Source organism: Anas platyrhynchos, chromosome 4 (genome assembly GCF_047663525.1).
Source record: "Anas platyrhynchos isolate ZD024472 breed Pekin duck chromosome 4, IASCAAS_PekinDuck_T2T, whole genome shotgun sequence".
Classification (NCBI taxonomy): domain Eukaryota; kingdom Metazoa; phylum Chordata; class Aves; order Anseriformes; family Anatidae; genus Anas; species Anas platyrhynchos.
Genome location: NC_092590.1, coordinates 24,111,427 through 24,131,842, shown reverse-complemented (window position 1 = coordinate 24,131,842; position 20,416 = coordinate 24,111,427). Strand labels below are relative to the sequence as shown.

The 20,416-nt window shown below is 40.1% G+C and overlaps 1 protein-coding gene across 4 annotated transcripts in view; it reads left to right on the top strand.

Moving 5' to 3' along the window:
* The window catches only part of WWC2 (WW and C2 domain containing 2), a 99,625-nt gene that overhangs the window by 14,612 nt on the left and 64,597 nt on the right, over positions 1–20,416 (top strand). For 3 of the 4 annotated variants that reach the window (XR_011808996.1, XM_038177940.2, XM_072037257.1), the window contains exon 2: positions 19,400–19,509. Coding sequence is in view for 3 of the 4 variants with exons in the window: in XM_038177940.2 (XP_038033868.1) it covers positions 19,400–19,509 (110 nt within the window). In the remaining variant the exon portion in view is untranslated. Of the gene's footprint in view, positions 1–17,300; positions 17,357–19,399; positions 19,510–20,416 lie in introns of those variants that run through there. The other variant, XM_072037258.1, reaches the window with a different exon arrangement.

The window sequence follows — 20,416 nt, the reverse complement described above, 5'->3', positions numbered from 1 at the left end:
TTTCTGCTTTCTTTTTCTGAGGTATTATAGCAGCTGGAGGAAGCAAGACAGAAGGAAACAAGGACATGAAGGTCAGCGTTGGGGTGTTTCAGTCCTTGTATTGTCTTAGCAGGGAGTTCGGTTTGTTATGACACGCTGCAGATATCCCCTGTACCTCAGCTGAGGGATTTCTGACCCTTCTCTGCCTCATTCTGTATGCAGCAGCTGCAAAACATGCTCTGCAGGCCCTACTCTGTCCTGCTCTGCTCAGCTGACAGAGAGACTTAGCGGTCTTTCTGCCTAGAGTGACTTTCACAGGAGCATCCCACCACGTGGATCCCTTTGCCTGTGTCCTCACGGCCCGCAGCAATTACCCAGGCTTATCGAGAACACGGTCAGTCACAACACATCGCTGTTACCTGGGCCACCCGTGAAGGCCTTTGGTTACGGCCTAAGCATAGCGTGTGACGGTACCGTAAAGGCCCTTTGGGCATTAAACTTCCCAGTCAGGTTAGCGAGAGGCTTTGTCTTCTCAAAGCTTGCTGCAAGGATCCAAAAATGCCCCATTCTGCTTCCTTCAGCTGGCACGGTGGATTACCATGCTCCATCAACTGGCCTAATTCTTCGGCTGCCAGTGAGGGTCACCAAGCACTGCTGCTTCCCTGCCTATCTCCCCGCGGCTGGTTGCAGAGGGACAGCAGGAAGAACAATCCAGACTCGGACAAATAAGAAGACAAACTGTTTGTTTCTTCACAAATCCTATCTGTCTCTGTTGCACGAGGCCATGCATTTCTTTTGTGGGCTCTGGTCAAGCAAAGCCAGGTGTCACTACCAAAAACCAAACGTGTTTTATGAAGGTTTTTGCAGGCAGAAGTCACTTCTGGACAGTGCTGATGCAGAAATGCTGATAAAGGCTGAAATCCTGTAATGTCAAGAAATTAACTGTGCTTTTACTCAGGCTGTGGTTCTTTGAAGCGATGTTGCTATTTATATAAGCTACGTAAACCAAATCGGAGACCTTGCTAAAATCCATTTATTGTTAATTTAAGTGCTAGAAACACAGTGACTTTAACACAGAGGAAGTAGTAAAGTGAAGGAGAAAAGAAATGCGATGGGCAAAATGAAACATTTCTTGTCTCTTTGGCCTGAAGCAGTGATGTCAGCAAAAAGGACAGAGCTTAGGCCCTTTCACCCGGACTTCAATAAAGAGCAGAGTTTTTCCACTATGTGACCAGTGTAAAAACTAATGACCACAGGATTTGGGGTTGAGAGAGGATAAAATTACCATATCCTGAAAAAGTGAGTGCAGAGCTATGCAAATCACCTTTAGGAAGGAATTCAACTGCTTTAGTTTATTGCAAACCCCTACTTTTCTTCCTTGATGTTTTTGCCTATAAAGTTCAGATCTTTACAGCATAGCACAAAAAGAGATGCTCAGTGTACTGACAACTGAAAGCATGAACAGCATGAACTGATCATCCCACAAGCGCATTAAAATGTTCAGAACTAAATGTGAAAGAATGGATTTTTCATTAAACAAGCATGCAGCACTGATGATTCCTCTTAACTTCTACCATTTCAAAGACTTGACAGAAGATCAAATCTCTCTTTTTATGGCTGATTTAAATCAATCATTGTTCTGTCCGGCAAAATTCCAAGCCCACATTTGAAAGCTCTTTTGAGAATTCTCCTTCCCCCACCCTAGGTTATATCTGCCAGATCAGGAAATTCCAGCTTCTTCTCTTAAACTTACTGTGGAATCCCCAGAGTCTGAAATGCAGAAAACAGATTTTTGCTGGACTGCAAATAATCACGATCCTCTTTTTCTTCCCTAACCTTTTCACATGCTTTCTAAAATAGAGCTTTAGCCATGCTGAGCGCTTGCAGATAAGCTAAAAAAGAATTGCACTGAGTGTCAGGAGTTTGGAAGTCTGTCCTCGTTTGGTCCAAGTCTGTGCTCGTACGCATTCTCTTTAAATGTTAATCTTCCTTGTATTTGTTTTAATTGCTTTACTTAATATACTGTAGAGCGTCGAAATGCATGCAGGCACTTAATGGCATTTTTAACAGATTAGAAGTTTGGCTCCTATTTAATTGCACTGCTCCCATTTTTAAGCTTTCCAATCCTTCTGGAAATTGTTTTAGGTGACTGATGTTTGTAGGAGGAGAGTCAGAAGTCTAGCCTCCAAGCAGATATATTTTATTTTAAAAGCTTGAATGATACATGAAGTAATTTCCCAAAGGAACCTGAGGATATCATGTAGAATTGGAGGAAAAATAGTATCTCAAAGTATTAATATTTATGTTAAAGATTTTTCACAAAAGCAAGTGATGTAGATTGATTTATGAGAGATAGTATGAGACTTTCATTGAAAAGTTTAAAGAGATTACACAAGTAATTGGATAGTGGAGATTTGTATCTGGACTATCTCTTAAGAGCAATCTTCCCTGTTCAGTTTAAAAGAATAATAAATGGCAAATGGAGATGTAATGCTTATCTTGGCAAGGAGTGACTGCGTACTTCCAGCGTGTGAGCTATTGTTGAGGTTTTTCATTACTCAAACTGTGTAAAAACTTTACATCTAACACAATACTTAAGTGATTTTTATGGAGTAATCATTTAAAAATACAGTGCCTAAGAAATTCCAGAAGTCTGTGAAATCGCAGCTTTCCAGTCAGCTGAATTTACTGAACCATCGCTTATATGGCAACTTGCCTCTTCCAGTACAAAAGATATATACGGTGTGGGAGATTACTGTTTAATCAGTTGTTTATGCTCAGGTGGTGTTTTTCCATGAAAGTGCCTCTGCTCAGTGTTTGAGACAGTATTGTAGCTTTCAGTGTTGCTGGCAATTTTTGAAAACACTTCTTACTGGAGCCTCATTAAGGAACTAGTTTTGGCTTTAAAAATCAAAAAGCTAAAGCTTCTCACCGAAGGACAGAATGCTTCTTAGATTTGTTTTTGGCAAACATGATGGAAGTCAGGTAATATGCCTTTGGTGTAGAAGGAGGCTGTATGTGGAGCATTTCCTTGGCTTGCTCTGGAAAGGTGGGTAGCATTCACAGGATTGGGCTCTTCTGGGATTTACCTGGCTTTGCTTTGAAATTCAAGTAGCCAGGAGATCAAGGTATTGCAATGAGTAGCCATTTTCCTAATTGCCCAAGCAATTCCAGTTCATAATACTGTGGAAATCAAATGCCATTCTCAGTCATTTCTTCCTTTTTTTTTCAAAGCAGGACTTTGCAACCAGTTCCAGTTTGTTGTTAGCCCAAAAAAAATCTTCACCTACCAAAAGCGATCTCCTAACTTTCACCACATAAAGACTGCACACTGTAATTAAACACCTCTCCAGTTTTGCATGCTTCATCTTATCTGTTTTAATAGCTTCATCTGAGGGAGTGTTAGTAGCAGTCATGCATATTACAGCATTGCATGCAACCTCCACGAAGGAGCAGGGTTTCAGAGGCTGTCCCATGACTTGTCCGTACCAACCCAAACTGGGGCTGCGGTTGTTCCACCCTTTAATGTAGCATGGGCATTTGTACCAGTGGTGAACTGGTTAGGCAGCTGAACTGCTGTGGAAATTAATAATCAAATCTCTCCACTCTTGCTAGTTTATTTCTTTGATCTGGCTTGCTCTGGAGTCACATGCGTGTCAGCACGAGTGGAAGAGATGGGACATGAACGTGGAGCTGGAAGTGGCAGGAGAGCAGAACTGGGAAAGCCAGGTTAGGGCTGACTGAAGTGGTAGGGAGCTTCAGTATTTGGCATGACATAGGCAAGCAACAAAAATTATTTTTCTTTAGGCAAGATATCTTACGGTGGGGTTTTTAAGCACCAAGACAAAGGCAGGCAGGCAGGAGTGAGTCTACTTTCCTATGTGCATGCATGCTTTGGAGGTGTGGCGATAGCAAAGATTTAAAAACTACATGCAAAAAGCATGGCTAGCTGTGAGATCAGACCAAGGTACTTGGGCACCAGATATCTGATAACATGTTCCACTGCCTGCTTGTCCTCGTGGTGAGATTTTTTTTCCTTATATCCAGTCTGACCCTGCTGTTTCAGCTTCTGCCCGTTTGCTCTCATCCTCTCACCATGCCCACCCATGTAAAGTGTCTGACACAAGTGTCTAAAATCCCTCACAGGCTGCTGTTGGGTCACCCTGAGCACTCTGTTCTCGGGGCTGGAGAAACCCCAGTCCCTCACATTCAGCTCGCAGCCCACCACGACCCCAGGGCTGCAGAGCAGCTCCCCAGCTGGTCAGTCCCACACTGTAGTGTTGCAAGGGATTTTCCTTCTTGCATTCAGTATCTAGCAGTTATCCTCGCTGAATTTCTTACGGTTCCTTTTGGACCATTCCTAAGGCCTTCTGAATGGTGATCATATCCCTGATGGTGTTGATTGTTGTCCCCAGTTTGGTGTCATCTGCAAGTCTGATGAGACTGGACTCGGATGCCACGTCCAAATTGTGGATATAGACGTTACGCAGGACAGATCCCTGCAATGATTCACTTCTTCCAGGTAGACTACAACCCACTGACCACTAGCTCAAAAGAAGGCCAGCCTAGGCTGCAGGCTCCTCTTACAGGACTGGGACAGACGAAGAGAACTGGTACTGCGCTTCTGGTCAAAAAGCGGAGACTAGCTATGACTTCCTGCTTTCAAACCAAAGTGGAACATATTCCTGGAAACTTTGTATAAGAGGTACTGCTGAATTAATTTGTAACATCAACTTCCCTAGAGGTGCTCAAGGCCAGGCTGGATGGGCCTTTGGGCAACCTGGTGTGGTGGGTGGGAGGTGTCCCTGTCCATGGCAGGGGTTGGAGCTGGGTGGGCTTTAAGGTCCCTTCCAACCCAAACCGTTCTGTGATTCCATGGCTAGGTTAGCATTTAGCTTTTACTGAAATCCAATATTGACCATGTATTATTTGCTACAAATGTGATTAATAACAGTCTAAGAAATTTGGATTTAAAGCAATATTTTTGTATTTAAAATAAAATGCTTTGTGTGACCAACTCAACAGAAGCTAAAAAAAAAAAAGTGTCTTAGGAAAAACTCAATTGGTGTATTGACTCATAAACTATTAAATAACTAAATGCTTATTAAGTAAGAACACATTACAGGGACTTAAAAGATAACTTTTCCTATAAGTTTGCAGTTTCTCTGTAGTGTTTATAGTGAGGCAGTTCAAATAATCCTTTCTAACAGGGGTCCAGTTTGAGGTGTATGTGCAAGGTCAAAGTATTTTTTTTATTATTTTTTTAGTCCCAGTGGGGACAATTCTTGCCTTTAATCATTAAGATTTCTCCATTTTTTTTGTTCCTTTACATTGCCAAAGAATGAAGATTGTACCACACTGTTTTAGCCATGCTAATATATTGGTAGCTATCTTGGATCAGGTATTAACTTCCCTTTGGTCATTAATACAGAGGTCAGCAGCTTCTGCGTATCTTTGTTGATTTTTTTGTTTGTTTTTGTTTTTCTTTAAGCTTACTTTAAGATAAGATACTGCATCTGACATGGTTTCTGTCCTTGGAATTCTAATTTCCAAAGCTAACAGCCTTAGGAAGTAAAGGAGTAATGGGTTTAATTCATCTGTCTGCATGTGCCAGAAGAGTGAATTCAGAACAAAAATTCCAATAACAAAGTGGTTGCGTGTGGATTTCATGTTTATTATCACTGTGGAGCTACTTTTTGCATTTTTGTAAAGTCTGTTTTTGAAAGCAATTACAGTTTTGACTTCAAAATCCTGTGGCAGTGGGGTTCAACTATGATTTTGTTGTACACGACTTTGTTTTGAACCTGCTCTTCTGTAATTTCTGTTTGTGCCTCCTTCTAGTGTGAGATACAGAGAATAATTGCTGCCTGTTCCCTTCCTTGAATGCAATATTTCTGCTCTGTAAGCAACTTTCAAGATGAGTAATTGTAATCTGTTCAGTTACATATGCATTTTATACCCTGATTGTTATTGCCCATTTTTTTCCATGTCTTCATCTGTGGTTTTATGTTATAGATGTGTGTGTGTGTGTGTGTGTGTGTGCAGGGCTGTCAGAGCTTAACGCTGTGTTAAAGTGTAATCACAGTAACTTTATAGAAATTATATGATGATATTTTCTGTTTGGTTTTATATTCCTTTCCTAGTAACTTGTAAATGAGCTGTTTGGCTTTTTGAATTCTGCTAAATGTTAGGCTGATGCAAAACCATCTACGAGAAGCTGGATGCCTTCTTCAGCAGTATTGGCAAACACAGTTAATGTCTCTTGCTCCAATTAAAAGTGATTTAGTGATACAAGATCTCTTTGCTGATTTTTGTGTCTAACCTCTTTCCTTTTTTTTTCCTTTTTTTTTTCTTTTTTTTTTCCTCCCTATTTGGCGTTTCTAAGTGTTAGCTTAAGCAATTAAATTTGAGAATGTGCAAAATAACCTCCTGCTGGTCTCCCCATCTTCTTTCCCCTTCTCACATACACTTTCACCTTGAAAGGCAGGATTGGTAAAACATTGCTTTTACCTACTCATGGGAGTATTATGAATATAGTTTTGATGTTTATACACTTGTTTGAAGAAATGATGGTAATTTACTCTGTGCTGGTAGGGACCACAGCCAGGGAATAGGTTTTAAGATATTTGGTGATCTCTGAAGTAATTCCTTAACCTGGATTAGAATTATCTTTGTAAACCAGTGATGCAAACTGCTAACAAACTTGAAGGGAACGTTTCCACATGTAGGAAAGGTAGACAGCCCTGTTCCACTCTGGTAAGTAGAGCATTAGCTCTTCTGGCAGGTCCAGGTTGCCTTTTATAATGTCTCGCAGAATTCCTAAGCAATCTTTGCAAATTACTGCCTTGGAAGTATTTCCCCTGCTCTGAACAGCTGCGTGTGCCAAATATACTCAATAAAGAGGGAAAGAGGGGGTAGAGGAAAGGCTTCTAAGGGTTCTGTGTTTTTTTTTTCCTTCCTTTTTTTTTTTTTTTTTTTGAATTTGCCTTTCTAGGAACTGAAAAGCATATCTGACCTTGAAAGATGTTTAGTCAGTTTGACACGAGAGGTAAAAGCTGGTTTCTTTCTTTATTAAGCGGAGAGCCATGCTGAAGTAAATTGAGTATATGTAGTACTCCTGCTAGTGAGTACTAGAAAGTTTGTTGCATTTGTTCAAGGTTTTGGTATAGCGGTTTTTCTTTCTTTTTTTTTTTTTTTTTTCCTTTTTGAAGGCAGTTTCTGGGAGTGGGTGCGCGGGAAGGAAGTCAGAGCAGAACACTTGGATGTTTCCTGTTATATAATCGCTGCATATTTCCCATTCCTCAAATCGTATTGCTAGTGGGAATAAATTTCATCTAAAGCTTGAATTCAATTAATATTGTGAATAAAGAATGTAAAAACAGTAGAGGTGCTGAAGGAACTCTATTTTATTTAATGGAATACTATTTTGGATGTGTCTTGAAATATACAGAGGAAGGCAGTTTAATTTCTCTAAATGTATTGATAACTAGAATTAAGTTTTTATTATTAATTTTATTTATAAGTTTTATATATTAGCACCATTGGAAGATGGGGTTAAGTGTAGGCCAGGGCATATATCTGAAACCTTGTTGTAACTGTGATTTTAGAGTACACCTGGGTGACACCTCTGCACCATGTATTTGTAAGTTGTGTGATTAGATTTGTGAGAAGCAAGCACATTTGTCGCACTCCTTATTTGTTATTTCAGTCATGCAGTTTCACTCTTTGGTCAGGCTGTGCTGTCCAGGCTTCTCGGTCAGCTGCAGGGTCCCTCACTCTGCTCTCATGGATGTAAAGGTTTTCTAGAGGCTGGCTTCTGTGGAACCGTAGCTGAAATGATTTAAGGCAGCTTTCTGAACCATTTGCACCAAAGGTTGTCAGACTTTTTTATGGTCTGTTAATACTAAGATGCAAACGTATTCCCCTCTCTTTCTTTGTAGTAGTGTGCTGCTTGCAGTTGTATAAAACCAGTGGTGTGTTTGTTCCTTTTGTGTGTAAACAATCGTTAGTCCATTTTAAAGACTGCTGCTACTCTTGTAGCATCTGGAAAGAGAGTTCACCAATGCCAGAGGTAGGCCAAGTGTCCTTGGTACTGTTAGAACTAGGGCAGACTTTTTGCAGCAGGAGCCACAGGGATACCGTCAAGTACCTAATGATTTCATGAGGTCTGCGGCAAAAATGGCTACAAACCAAGTGATTGGGTGAGAAGCTAGAAATACAGCCACGAAGAGCTCAGTATTGAGAATAATGGTTAGAGACGGTGTAGCCTCCCCTAGGGTGCAGTTTGTAGGTCTGTGTCTGAATTGCAGTGACCTTGGGCAGTTAACTCAAGTTCGCTCTTCCCTGCTCCTGGAATGATTGGTGTACTTGGCTGAAGTGCCTCGCGGTGCTGAAGTCGAATGTTTGTGAGGTTATTTGAGATGTTCAGATGGATGGGACTTTTCAAAAGGGCTTGTCACAGATTTAAGTTTCGTGCTACTGAAATTGGTAACACTCCCGCTGACTTCAGTGGGAGCAGAGTTAGGCGAAGGAGTGTGATAAATACCCTCTCCGTAAATCCAAAGGTTCCTTGTAGTGCAAGCATTCGTCTGCAAGAGGAGTGAAGGGGAGTTCACGGAACATTTTCAGGGTTATTTTCTGTAGAGCTCATTTGGACAAGCGTGTATATGAAATTACAGAAAGGAAGAAAGGGAAAGGTTAAGGAGAAGGAAGATCTGTTAATGCTGACATTACTGTCATGATTGTTTTCTGGTTTGGACTGTTTCTTCATTGAGTTTCTCTTTCCCAGACTTAATTTTCATGCTGCAGTAATGTCCTGTCTTTAACCCTCCTGTGGTTAGCTAACTGCCAGGAAGTGTGTTTTTGATACTTACTGCCTGACATACCCAAGCTGATAAATCATCCAAAATAGCAAAATAAAAGTTGTAATCCTTTATAATAAGTGCATCTGTCTTGATTTATTCAGATAAAGTATTTCAGCCTGCGGTCATTTTCCTCCCATTGTTTGTTATATCATGCTTTGGTTAAATGGTAAGCTTTTGGGGACAGATGTTGCTTGGTTTTGCTTACAGAAGCTCTTGCAGAGTTTGAATTTCACAAACCAATGCTTGACTTTTTTTTTTTTTTTAACATGTATTTCTAAGGAAATGTCTTCCCATTGCAGAGAAATAGTTTGATAATATATGAAATGAGAAGTGAAGTGGGAGAAGCCAGGTGAAGGAAGCATTTCCAAGTCCAGTTTGCAGATAGAGATTGTAGGATTGTTAACATTTAATCTAGCTGGAAAAATATCATAGTGTATATGGCCTCAGATTAAAACTAATAGCTAATTTTCTTAACAGGGCTCTTGACAGACAACACGGTTTCCTTCTATCAACGGTGTACAAGCACATATACCACTAACCTATAGCAACGCCGCACATAGCAGCCGTTTCATAATGTCACTGCATTCGAGCTTTCCAGGGGAAAAGCTCAAAGGTCGTATCGCTGGTTTATGGCTGTGGAATTATCCCTGCGCGAGGGTATGGTTATCAGACATTCCTGGCATTCCAGGTGTCTAATATTATAGTGCTTACATGCCAGCACAGGACCAACTGCCGCGTCAAAGAAAGACGCAGGAGAAAACATGCGTGGCATTACCCATTTCCACTCCTCCGCCCCCTGCTCCCCCACCCCATAGCCTTGCAAAATGTCCGCTTTGCATTGACCTTGGCAATGCTGAGGGGATAAACAAATCACCAGTAAAGTGATTTGATTGATTTTTTTTTCCCCTACAAAATATTGCTCATTCTTTTTTTTTTTTCCATTCTTTTTTTTTTTTATCTTCTACTGCTAAAACGATGTAGCAAAACGTATAGCTGTGTTCCCTGTGTTTGTTTTATTTTTTTTTCTTCGCTGATGGTTATTGTTAAGTAGAAAGCAAAAAGCGTTTATCATAATCAAAAGGAAAAGGAAACAAAAATCCATGCCAGCAGGCAGTTTGACCTGGTCCTGTGAGCAGTGGGTGTGGGTCCCTTCCTTCCCAAAAGCATTCTTCCCCTTCTGGGTCAGGGCCATTCAGTCTTTGGGTCTTTTCAGAAGCACCTGTGAAGGGACAGGGCGAGCTGACATCGAGCTAATATTAACCCCTTGAGCACTGGGAAGAGGCAGTTCAGCTCTGTTTCATTGCTGCTGTAATGGATGCTCTGGCCATCTGGAAGATGCACGTAGCATCTTATGGTAAGCTGGGCAGCAGCACGTTTCCTCTTACGTGCTTTCGTGTATGCCTGTGTGAGGAGGACATCAGTTCCCTGGCTGTTTGGTGGTGGGTGTTTTTTTTTTCCATCCTTAATTTTTCTAATTTTGGGAATTTGGGGACGGGTAGGAAGTTTGAGCAATGAGGATATGCCTTTTTCAAAATAAAAGCACAGCAGTTCTTGTTCACAGACTGCAAGCACTGACGGTGATTCTATAGGACACCTGCGAAACAGTGAAGTGAGGTAGGGAGGGATCTTTTGGGAAAACTGCATTCTGCCATATAAAGATTGTGATTTATATATTTCACAGCACTTTGGATTTGGTCTGGTTTGGTTTTATCCCTCTGAGGTTGCTTGGTGGGTGTCTTGGTTTTTAGTTTGGTTCACTACTTCTGCAGATTTTATTGGGCTTTCTAAGACAAAAACAAACAAATAAATAACCTCAAACCCACCTTTTTGTCTAAAGGGATAGCATTCATTCTGTAGTAGCTTTTCTTCAGTTATTTTTATTATCAGATTGTAATTTTCGAGACTTTATTTGCGCTGTTAAATTAAGTGGACTCATTCTTTGCAGATGTGAGTAGATACTTGTTTTAAAGAACTTGTTGCTCTCAGTGTGCTGTGCCTCCTATCTCTTAACTGCGTAGGCTGCATTGTCCTATAGTGGTTCTCTTTGTAGTGGATATCTTATTGGAAACAAGGTGTTTGTTTTTTTGTTTTGTTTTGTTTTAGAGTTTGTTTTTTGATATTATAGAAGTTCAGTAAAAGTGATGTGTAAACAAATTGAATTTAGGATTTTTTTCTGGTGGTAGGTTTTCAGGTAGGTTAGTTGGCTTGTTTTCATCCTTTTCCTGGCAGTTGAGTGTTTCTTGATTGAATTGGGAAGAGTAGTTACTGGAAAACATTGCAGGAACGGAATGCAGTTTCCTACAGCACTTAGTGCTCGTCTCCAGAGCCGTTGATGGTGAGGTACCAGCTTGTTTCTAAGCAGTAGGCACTGAACACTGAGCGGCTGTGTGCCATGGTACAGCGTACGGAACTGAGTTGGTCTTCAGGAAGGCCTTTTGGCAGTAACAGCCCACACAGATAATGGGCTGCCACGGCCATTTCACATGGTAGTGCTAATGTAACCGCGGCTCTGAAGGGCTCTCTAAATGAGAACTAAGAAAGACACCATTCAGCACACTGCCCTTTTCAGCAAAGCATTTCAAAACAGCCTTGAGTACTTTGCCTAAATTATAGAGAAGAAACCATTTATTCAGTACTCTAAAAAAGATTTAAAAAAACAACAACAAAAACCTATGAGGAAGGAAAAAGATTGTTTAGTTTTTCTGATCTTTGTACGCTGCCTGAACACAATATTCTGTTGACCTGGGCTGCTGGCTAGCTAGACAAGAGTCTTTTAATGGAAACTCCATTTTTCTAAGCCTTACTTAGGTTCCCTCAAACATTTTTGCATGTCGTCTAGTCCTATCTACGCAAATCCATAACTGGCTTGTAATACGGGAGATGTCATTGTAAACCACTGTCAGAATTAATTCAGTACTGGAGCAAAGTGCTTGAGCTTGTAAAACACTTGAGAGAGCTGTTACCCCAATAATACATCCCCAGATATTGTCCAGCCGTTGCTGCAAGGTGGTGAACTCACATATTCATGTCTCTTAGTATAAGCGCTTACCTGTGTGTGTGTTGTGTCCATTTTTATTTACCAAAAAACCCTCTAAAACACACAAAAAAATACATTTCTTTAGGGCCTACTTGCTGTCATAAGTATTTGGGGGTTTAAAGGAATTATAAGATAGAAATTGCAAGCTATTAAAAATGGTACCGTACCTGTATGGTGTTTTGAAAACTAGAGTCATCTCCCAGTTATCGCAGGTTTCCATTCTTTGTATACAAATTTGACTGTTTGACTCATCCTTATATTATCTAGGAACAAAAGGATCTGAGATCTGGAAAATGAGCGAAAATGTTCAGTGTATGCCAGAAATACCTGCTGATGGAATTAGTAAGTCTTTTTCAGCTAAATGCACACAACTGCCCTGTGACTTTATTCTCTGCAGTTAATTTGAGTATGCAGCTGTGGTACAAGCAAAGACAAAGGCATGGTGGTGCTCTTGAGGTACTGCTGGCAGCTACGTGTACAGGTGAGGTGTGAGGCTAGGAACCTTTATGTGCCTATACTGATGTATGCATGCAGCTGTAACACTGAACAGGCTAATGGTGCACATGCTGTGGTGGCTGTAGGCATAAATCAGCATTATCTGGTATTACTGAGAGCTTTTCATAATGAAAGAATGGGATGGCATTTAGTTTGAACTATTCTTATTAATTCTGTATTGGTGTAGAAAAGGTAAAGTGTATGTTAATGTCCACTGAAAAATGATTGTATAAATCTCGTGAGCAAGACAAACAAGACTCTTGACCCTCTGATATTTAAGGACTATAATAAAACAGGGGCTGCCAGCATGCTAGCCCGTGTTTAACGCATTCTCATGTCATGCTGATGTTCGCTGAATTACTCTTTCAAAATAATACCTGTAATGAACTAGTGGTTTATCTTAATAACACCCTTGTTAAAAGAGAATGTACCTAAGCGATACAGAGTTTGTACATAACGTCTTGGCCTGATATCTGAATGGGAGGGACTGCTGCGTTAAGAACACGGTGTTTAGAAACTGAAATCCTGTCAACAGAACCATGAATGAGATTTGGGAGAGAGAAATTGTGGAGCAGTGTTGGCTAGTTTGTAGACATGAATGATCAAAGAAAATAGTGAAAAGAGTGGTTTATGAGCATGCAAATTCTGCCACTTTCTGCAGGTAAACAGTCCAGTTACCACTTCTTAAAGTTAGGGAGCTGACAACAGAAAGTAAGCACATTTTGTTGCAGCTTCAGCCAGTAATTTGTAGAAGAGAAAATTGTCTTCCTGATGTAATATAGCTTTGCTGTCAGTGGATACAGACCTCAGCTGTAGTAAGCCTCAGTGCTCCCTTCCTAACCCTATCGTGGAGATACAGTGTGGTCTCCTGCAGTGCTGTATGCAGTCTGCTACCTGGACAGTACTAAGTATTTGTCCTGCTTAAATTTAGTCACCTTGCTTTGGGTCAGGAGCCTCACATTTAGATGATTTCCACAGCCAGGTAGAAAAAGAGGGAAACCTTCAGAGTGTTATTCATCCTCAGTCTAAGTAGATGTGCTGAATTAGTCTCCATAGGGAACGTAAATGAGTAATTCAGGTTAGATAACGAACTCTTAAAGTTGATGGGATGAATTGCACCCATGAGTTTTATATAAGAAATCCATCTTGGGTGCCTGAAGTGAGTAAAATCCATGTCTGGCAGCATATTTGGAATGGGAATAGAAGGTTTATAGATCTTTTGAATTCATAATGGTTGTAGCGTTAGAAAGCTGGGTAAGAGTTTAATTGATTTTAACTTTTAATTTTAACAATTGATGTAACTTGAGCACTAAATTAGGAGTTCTAGTAAAGAATTTGAACACTTCTCTTTCTTTATACACTCCTTTGCCTGATGAGTTCATTTAAATATTTACATTTGAGCTACTGCATGAAAATAAGAATGGAATATTTTCAGTTGTGTTTTTGCGAAATAAGTAAGGAAGTAAGTGACGTTGATCATATATGCTTGTATTCTGTGTCCTTGTGCTGACTGGAAGTATTTGCGGTGGTGTTAACCGCTGTATTGTGTGGCTGGTAGGTCACCTGTACACCCTTTTGTAAGTTAAGTGAGGCAGGTTCCAGGTAAGTGTGCGTGTGTCATTCCATCTTTGGGGTTCTTCGGTTATGTTTTAATAGATGTACCTTAAAGTTTTGTCTTCTCAGTTCATAGAGTGTGGAGAAGAGTTGTGTTTTTCAGAAGAGTTGGTAATCTCTTTTAAAAAGAAAGTAATAGAGAGTCCTGCATTGTAAGAGAAATGTGCAATGTACATCGTTATATAGCAGTTGGTGTACAAGAATGAATGGGTATGAAATTTAATCTGTGTAACACTTCAGATAAGTGTCATGCTAGATCTTGCTGCAAGGCAAAGCACGTGAGGGCATTTTGGGTAGGGGATAATTGGGATTTGAAGAAAGTTTTCAAATGCATGTTGAAATTGCTACAGAAGTTGAGCATTGACCCTAGTTATAATTGAATTCAAACCTCCGAGTCTTGACTGTAGGTCAAGCATTGCACAACAAAGGAGGTATTCTTGGAAGTCATTTTGAAAGAGATTAGGATGAACCTGTTCATAGTTCTCGGGCATCTTTTATGCACCTCTTACCAACCTGCATTTTTCTCCTTTCTAACTGAGGAAGAGAAGAGTCTTGGATTTGTTTCTTTTTTGTCATCCTCCTTCAGTTTTCTGAGATGTGCCTTCTTACTTTTCTCTCTTCCCCTCATGCTTTATCACATTTATTATAAATTGCATTGCATCAGTCTAAGCAAAACATCTCAAGCTTTACTCATGTAGTCCTTGCTTATATGGGTAACATCAGCACTTGAAATATGCTAAGGAAGTTAGATGAATTTAGAAGGGAGCAAAGACCAAATTCTGGAGTTTCCTGTTGGTAAAGTAGAGTCCTAATCATAATATGGGTAATTTCTGCGTCAGTGTTGTGACTTCATCCTGAAGAGATTTTGGAGAGAAATGAAGTCAGAGAAGGGATGCAGCAGAATGCATTATTCTTGTATTGAATAATGCATGGAAATGTTTTTGTGCATACACATACACATACCCTTTTGAAGAATATGCACACTGATCATCAAGGAAGTGTGAAATACCATGGGTTGCCTGTATCCTGACAGAAAGGCAGCATTTACGGCTACATGTAGTAAATTTCTCTTTCTTTTTTTTTTGTGGCTTTCCTAGGAACAGAATCAGAATCACAGAATTTCTAGGTTGGAAGAGACCTCAAGATCATCAAGTCCAACCTAACACTAACAGTCCCCACTAAACCATGTCCCTAAGCTCTACATCTAAACGTCTTTTGAAGACTTCCAGGGATGGTGACTCCACCACCTCCCTGGGCAGCCTGTTCCAATGCCTCACAACCCTTTCAGTAAAGAAGCTCTTCCTAACATCTAACCTAAAACTCCCCTGGCACAACTTTAGCCCATTCCCCCTCGTCCTGTCACCAGGCACGTGGGAGAACAGGCCAACCCCCACCTCTCTACAGCCTTCTTTAAGGTATCTGTAGAGAGCGATAAGGTCGCCCCTGAGCCTCCTCTTCTCCAGGCTGAACAAACCCAGCTCCCTCAGCCGCTCCTCGTAGGACTTGTTCTCCAGGCCCCTCACCAGCTTCGTCGCCCTTCTTTGGACCCGCTCAAGCACCTCGATGTCCTTCTTGGGTGCATACCACAAGAACAGGCACTTCTTGTGGTACGCACCCGCTGCTTGTTCTCTCGGTCCTTGGAGCACTCTTCAAAACATAGGCCTAAATGGCAGCATTGCGGTAGCATGGGATTGAGTAGAAAAAAATTGCTATTTATGAGTTTAAGGTTAATGAATTAGACTTCATTTGGACAGAACTCTAAAAAGGATCAATAAATAAATAAAAATATTGTCCATAGGTGGGAATACTCGAGTTTAATGAATATGCATTTAAAAAACCTTCTGTTAACTGATTCAGCTTCACAGTACACTAACTGTGGACTTTAAGTCATCCTTTTCTGAGTATTGGCATTCTTTCAGGAACATGTAAATTGATAACCACAAACCGAAGTATTGCAAACTACTACCTTGGAATATCAGTGCCCTGAGACGCAGCACTTAATCCTCTATTATGGTGCAATAAACCTCATTTTTCTTGGGTCATGGTTAATGAATGTAATGGCAGTCCGTCCATCAGCTGTTATTATGTCACAGATAATGATCTTCATGCAGGCAAAATTCCTGCAGCCCCTGCTCTCAGGTATTATTTCCTTCCCAGTTACATCTCATAACTACCTCGTAACTCTTTGCTTTCAACTTCTGTCTTCCAGATTTTCTCTTGCATTTTATTTGTCTTCATGTCATATTAATCTCATCCATTTGCCATATGTATTTTGAAAGTAAATAGTATTTATATGGGAACAGTTTTGAGGGCTTGAACCAGCCCCCTATCTCCTTGTGCTGATGGCTGCTTCATCATGAAAAGTGTCTGGCTTAAAAATCTTGTGCTATTAAAAGACTGGAACAAAAGAGAGAGCCACAGGGGTGTAACACTCTTAGATAGTTATGATCTTTTTATGTACAAACCTACCCAAGTTTTAAAAACATACTCAGGAGCAGTTCTAATGTAGTTTGGATGTCACAGCTGTGATGGCCAAGCATGATCCTGAAGAACAGAATCTGTCTGGCACTATCTGGACTTTGCTGCCTCTGCCTCCCCCTTCTTTTCTTTGAGGTCTACAGTGGGTCACTTGAGTAGTATTTTTCCACAGGTTTTTTTTGTTTTGTTTTTTTGTTTTTAATCACATTAATTTATGGAGAGTGGGAAGAGACGGTGGCTGCTATTCATTCTCACGGTGTCCGATTTCTGAAAGGTGATAACACCTGGGCACTACATCCATATGGCCAGAGTGGTCCGTGCAGCTCCAAACTGCAGAATGAGCTCTAACAATAAGAAGTCAGTATTTGATTAAAAATAAAATTGGCGAGGAGTGCAGATGAAAAGCCAGGATATTACTGGGAATATATCCTTCCTGTAGAGGTGGTTTAGAAGTCACAACTTCTGATTGTTGCTAGCTGTGTTGTGTGTCTTTGGTGAAAGTATTAAATGCTTGTACAGAGTTTTAAGTGAATTTATTAGAAAGACCATCTGTGCATGTTTATGCAAGTTTGCTATGATCCCCACTCTGTGATATTGTGCTTCAAATATTTGTACTCCTTAAATCAAAATGCAAATCTTACAGTTCAATGCTATAACATTAAAGCTAAGGATGAAGCTGATTTTTTATTTATTTATTTATTTTCAGTGTAAGAAATGTTTTATGAAAATCCACATCTGTAATGCAATTCGAGGCAGGACTTTCTTCGCAGCATGCTGCTCCCTCGTAGCTGGCACAGGTCCACACGACTAACCGGCCGCGCTGAAGGGCTCTTGCTTTCATGCCATTGATGTTTCCTCTGAGTAGCGGCCTGGGAACTCTTTATCACAGGTACCCGGTGTTCAGTCCGCTGCATGCTGTGGACAGCCTGACTGAAGCTGCGATTGTATTATCACAGCTTTCAAAGGCTTCTCCTGCTTTCGTAAGATCCCTCTCTTTCTGTCTAGCTGTTGCTATTTGCAAACAAGGCAGTAAGCTTTGCTGTGATGCTGGTAACCGCTAATGGTAGCGTTTGGGCAGGCGCACTTGATCTGGCAGGGCAGCTGGTGACCCCAGCAGCTTGCAGCTTTTTCCTGTAGAAGAGTTGCTCCTGGACTGTGGCAAGGCAGAATGCGGTGGGTTACGACAGCGAAGAAGGAAAACAGGTACTACAGAAGCTACGTCTTTTCACAGTGCTGTGAAAAGTGGCAGTGGCTGGCCATTCTTGTGGATAACCTCTCCTAATAAACTTCTCTCACTGCTCCCTTGTGCTGTTTATAGTCTGTATTTTATACCTTAGTGATCCAGATGTAATTTCACATTGGCGTTTTCACCTTAGTTTTGTCATAGTTTTCAGTGTGTTTAGTGGTTTTGCACAGCAGTTTGTAAGTGGCAATAAATTAGCAAACTTGCTTTGTGCTTGCTTTCTTTTGTTTGTCAAAATTAAGTATCAGTGACTCTCATGGGATTACATTTTAAACTTTAGAGAAATACAAGAACATAGATCCATGTTTGCAATTTAAGAAAAAAAAAATCTGTCTACTCTGCAGAAATTTTGAAGCATTAGAGCTTGGTTATTTGTAATTTCTACAACCCTAATTTGCAGGAACAAAGTATTGCCCTACTTTAAGAATTGATAGGTCAAATCCATCAATAATTTTTTCTGTGGGACAATAGTTTTGAAATCAAAACTATGCTCAGATATATGAAGAACTTAGTTCAGTAGCTTTTTAAAGTATTTTCTCTGTAGTGTTTTCTGCACAAAAAAGCCCTTTCATTTCATAGCAGGTAAAACATGCCAATCTTCTCTCTGCCATTCCTCACAAAAAATGTTGATAAACTGGTTTCTTTTGGAAAATTTGGAAATTTGCAAATAATTATTAAAAGAATACTAACCCCCCCAAAAAAATGTGAATTAGATGGTTAACTTTTTATTTATTTGGAATTTTCATGATGAGATGAAAGCTTCGGTGAGCAAAGGATGTGATACTTGTGTGTCCCACAAACTGTGCTTGGTAATCCTAGTGTCAGGATTTTTATTTTAAATTCTGAGTATGTACTAACGTTACAGTGATAATCTTAAATCTTTTTTTTTTCTTATTAAATATATCAGTAAGTGACATGGCTGTGGATTTATCAACAGGAAACTCAATAGTTATTTCTTTCCCCTAAACCAGCAATAACATGATGATGCAAAGCTTTGCTCAGCCCCAGTTGGAAAAAAATGCATGTATTATTGTTACCAAACTATTTCTTGTTGCAAATAGGTTATTAAAATTAAAAACTTTAATTATCTATCTTCCTAAAAAGGATCCAGGTGAACATCTGAATGTCCATTGAATGTTACTTATAAAATGTCTATTCTGTGCACTCCTCCTCCAAACTGCTGCTAATTTTGTTCAAGTACATGGGTTGGTTAAGTGCTGCTAGCAGTATCTTAGATGGTTATATTTTCTTTTCTGTGTTTTCTGGCTACAGTTGTTAGAAAAGATGACCTTGAAATCCAGTGTTGTCATCACAGTCTCAAGGTTGAAGGGTCCAGTTCTTCTAAGGACAAATTGCGATGTAGATTGTTCTTTTACAACCTATTGGTTGTTGTTTAATTTTGAACTGTCAAATGTGAAAGATGTTGCAATGAAGTTCTCACTTGAGTACCTGTACTGGAAAATGTTTGCAATAATTTATGTTATGTTCTTGGAGTTAATGAATTCATAAGGATGGAGTAGGGGGAAAAGAATCAAGAGCCTAAACTGTAAGGGGGGGGGTTGAAGGATAACTCTCCTTACTCCGTATCGTCATTCTTTAGCTTTTTTCACAATAGAAATTCATACAAATAACAAACATATGTAGGGAAGAGAGAGAAGCTATACCTTGAACTTGTTTCTTTATTTATAGGTTAACAAAACCCTTGTCGTTTGCGGATTGTGTTGGGGATGAACTGCCATGGGGATGGGAAGCTGCATATGATCCTCAGATTGGTGTGTACTATATCGATCACATCAACCGTAAGTATTTTTCAGTTTGCCATATTGATTTTATAAGAAGGCTTATCACAATTAGTCTTTCCTGAGAAGCTCCTGAAGTGTAACTAGGAGTAGGAAAAGATTTCCTATGTGGTGGTTGTACCCTGCTGGGCAGCCAAACTCTACCACAGCCAGTTTCTCAAAGGGAAAGGGGTACAGAATGAAGCCATCAGGAGCTGGCTTTTATCTGACAGGGCAGCTTCTGGACTTGTCTCACAGAGGCCAGCCCTGCAGCCCACCTGTTACCAAAACCTTGCCACATAAACCCAATACAGAATTGTAGTTACAGTAATGATTCATCATGTTCAATAATCGAATTATCACATTGCTGTGCCTGGTTTGGGAATGGTTGCAAGAGTACTCACAGTTATTCACAATTATTCACTCTATCATTTTCTGTGGAAGAAGTGCATGTAATATATGGTAAATAAAGATGGTTTACATCTATTGGTACCTGTAAAGTGTAGGATGTTAGATGGCTATTACATATTCAGCAATGCACACTGGTGGGTATGAGTACAGTCAGACATGAGTAACCGAAAACTGGCTTCAGTCAGACTACTGAAAGGAGCTATGTAGAACAGGCAGTATGGAGTGTGGGGGCTAATTTGCAATTTGTATGTGTGGTCTGGCACATGTATTGTAGTTTTAAGAATGTTGTAGAATACAGTTCAAGCTATAAATAATGCTGTGTCTTGTAGTAACTGGAAAGGGAATGGGGATCAAAATGCTAGGGAAAAATTGACCTTTGGTGTATCGTTATTGGCTTCAAAAGGTTTACAAGCAAATCTGTTGCAGAATGACTACATCTACTTCTACATATACTTTTAATTGCATAGGAGCTATAGCTAAAGCACACAAAACTACAGCAAAAAAATTTGAAATGCAA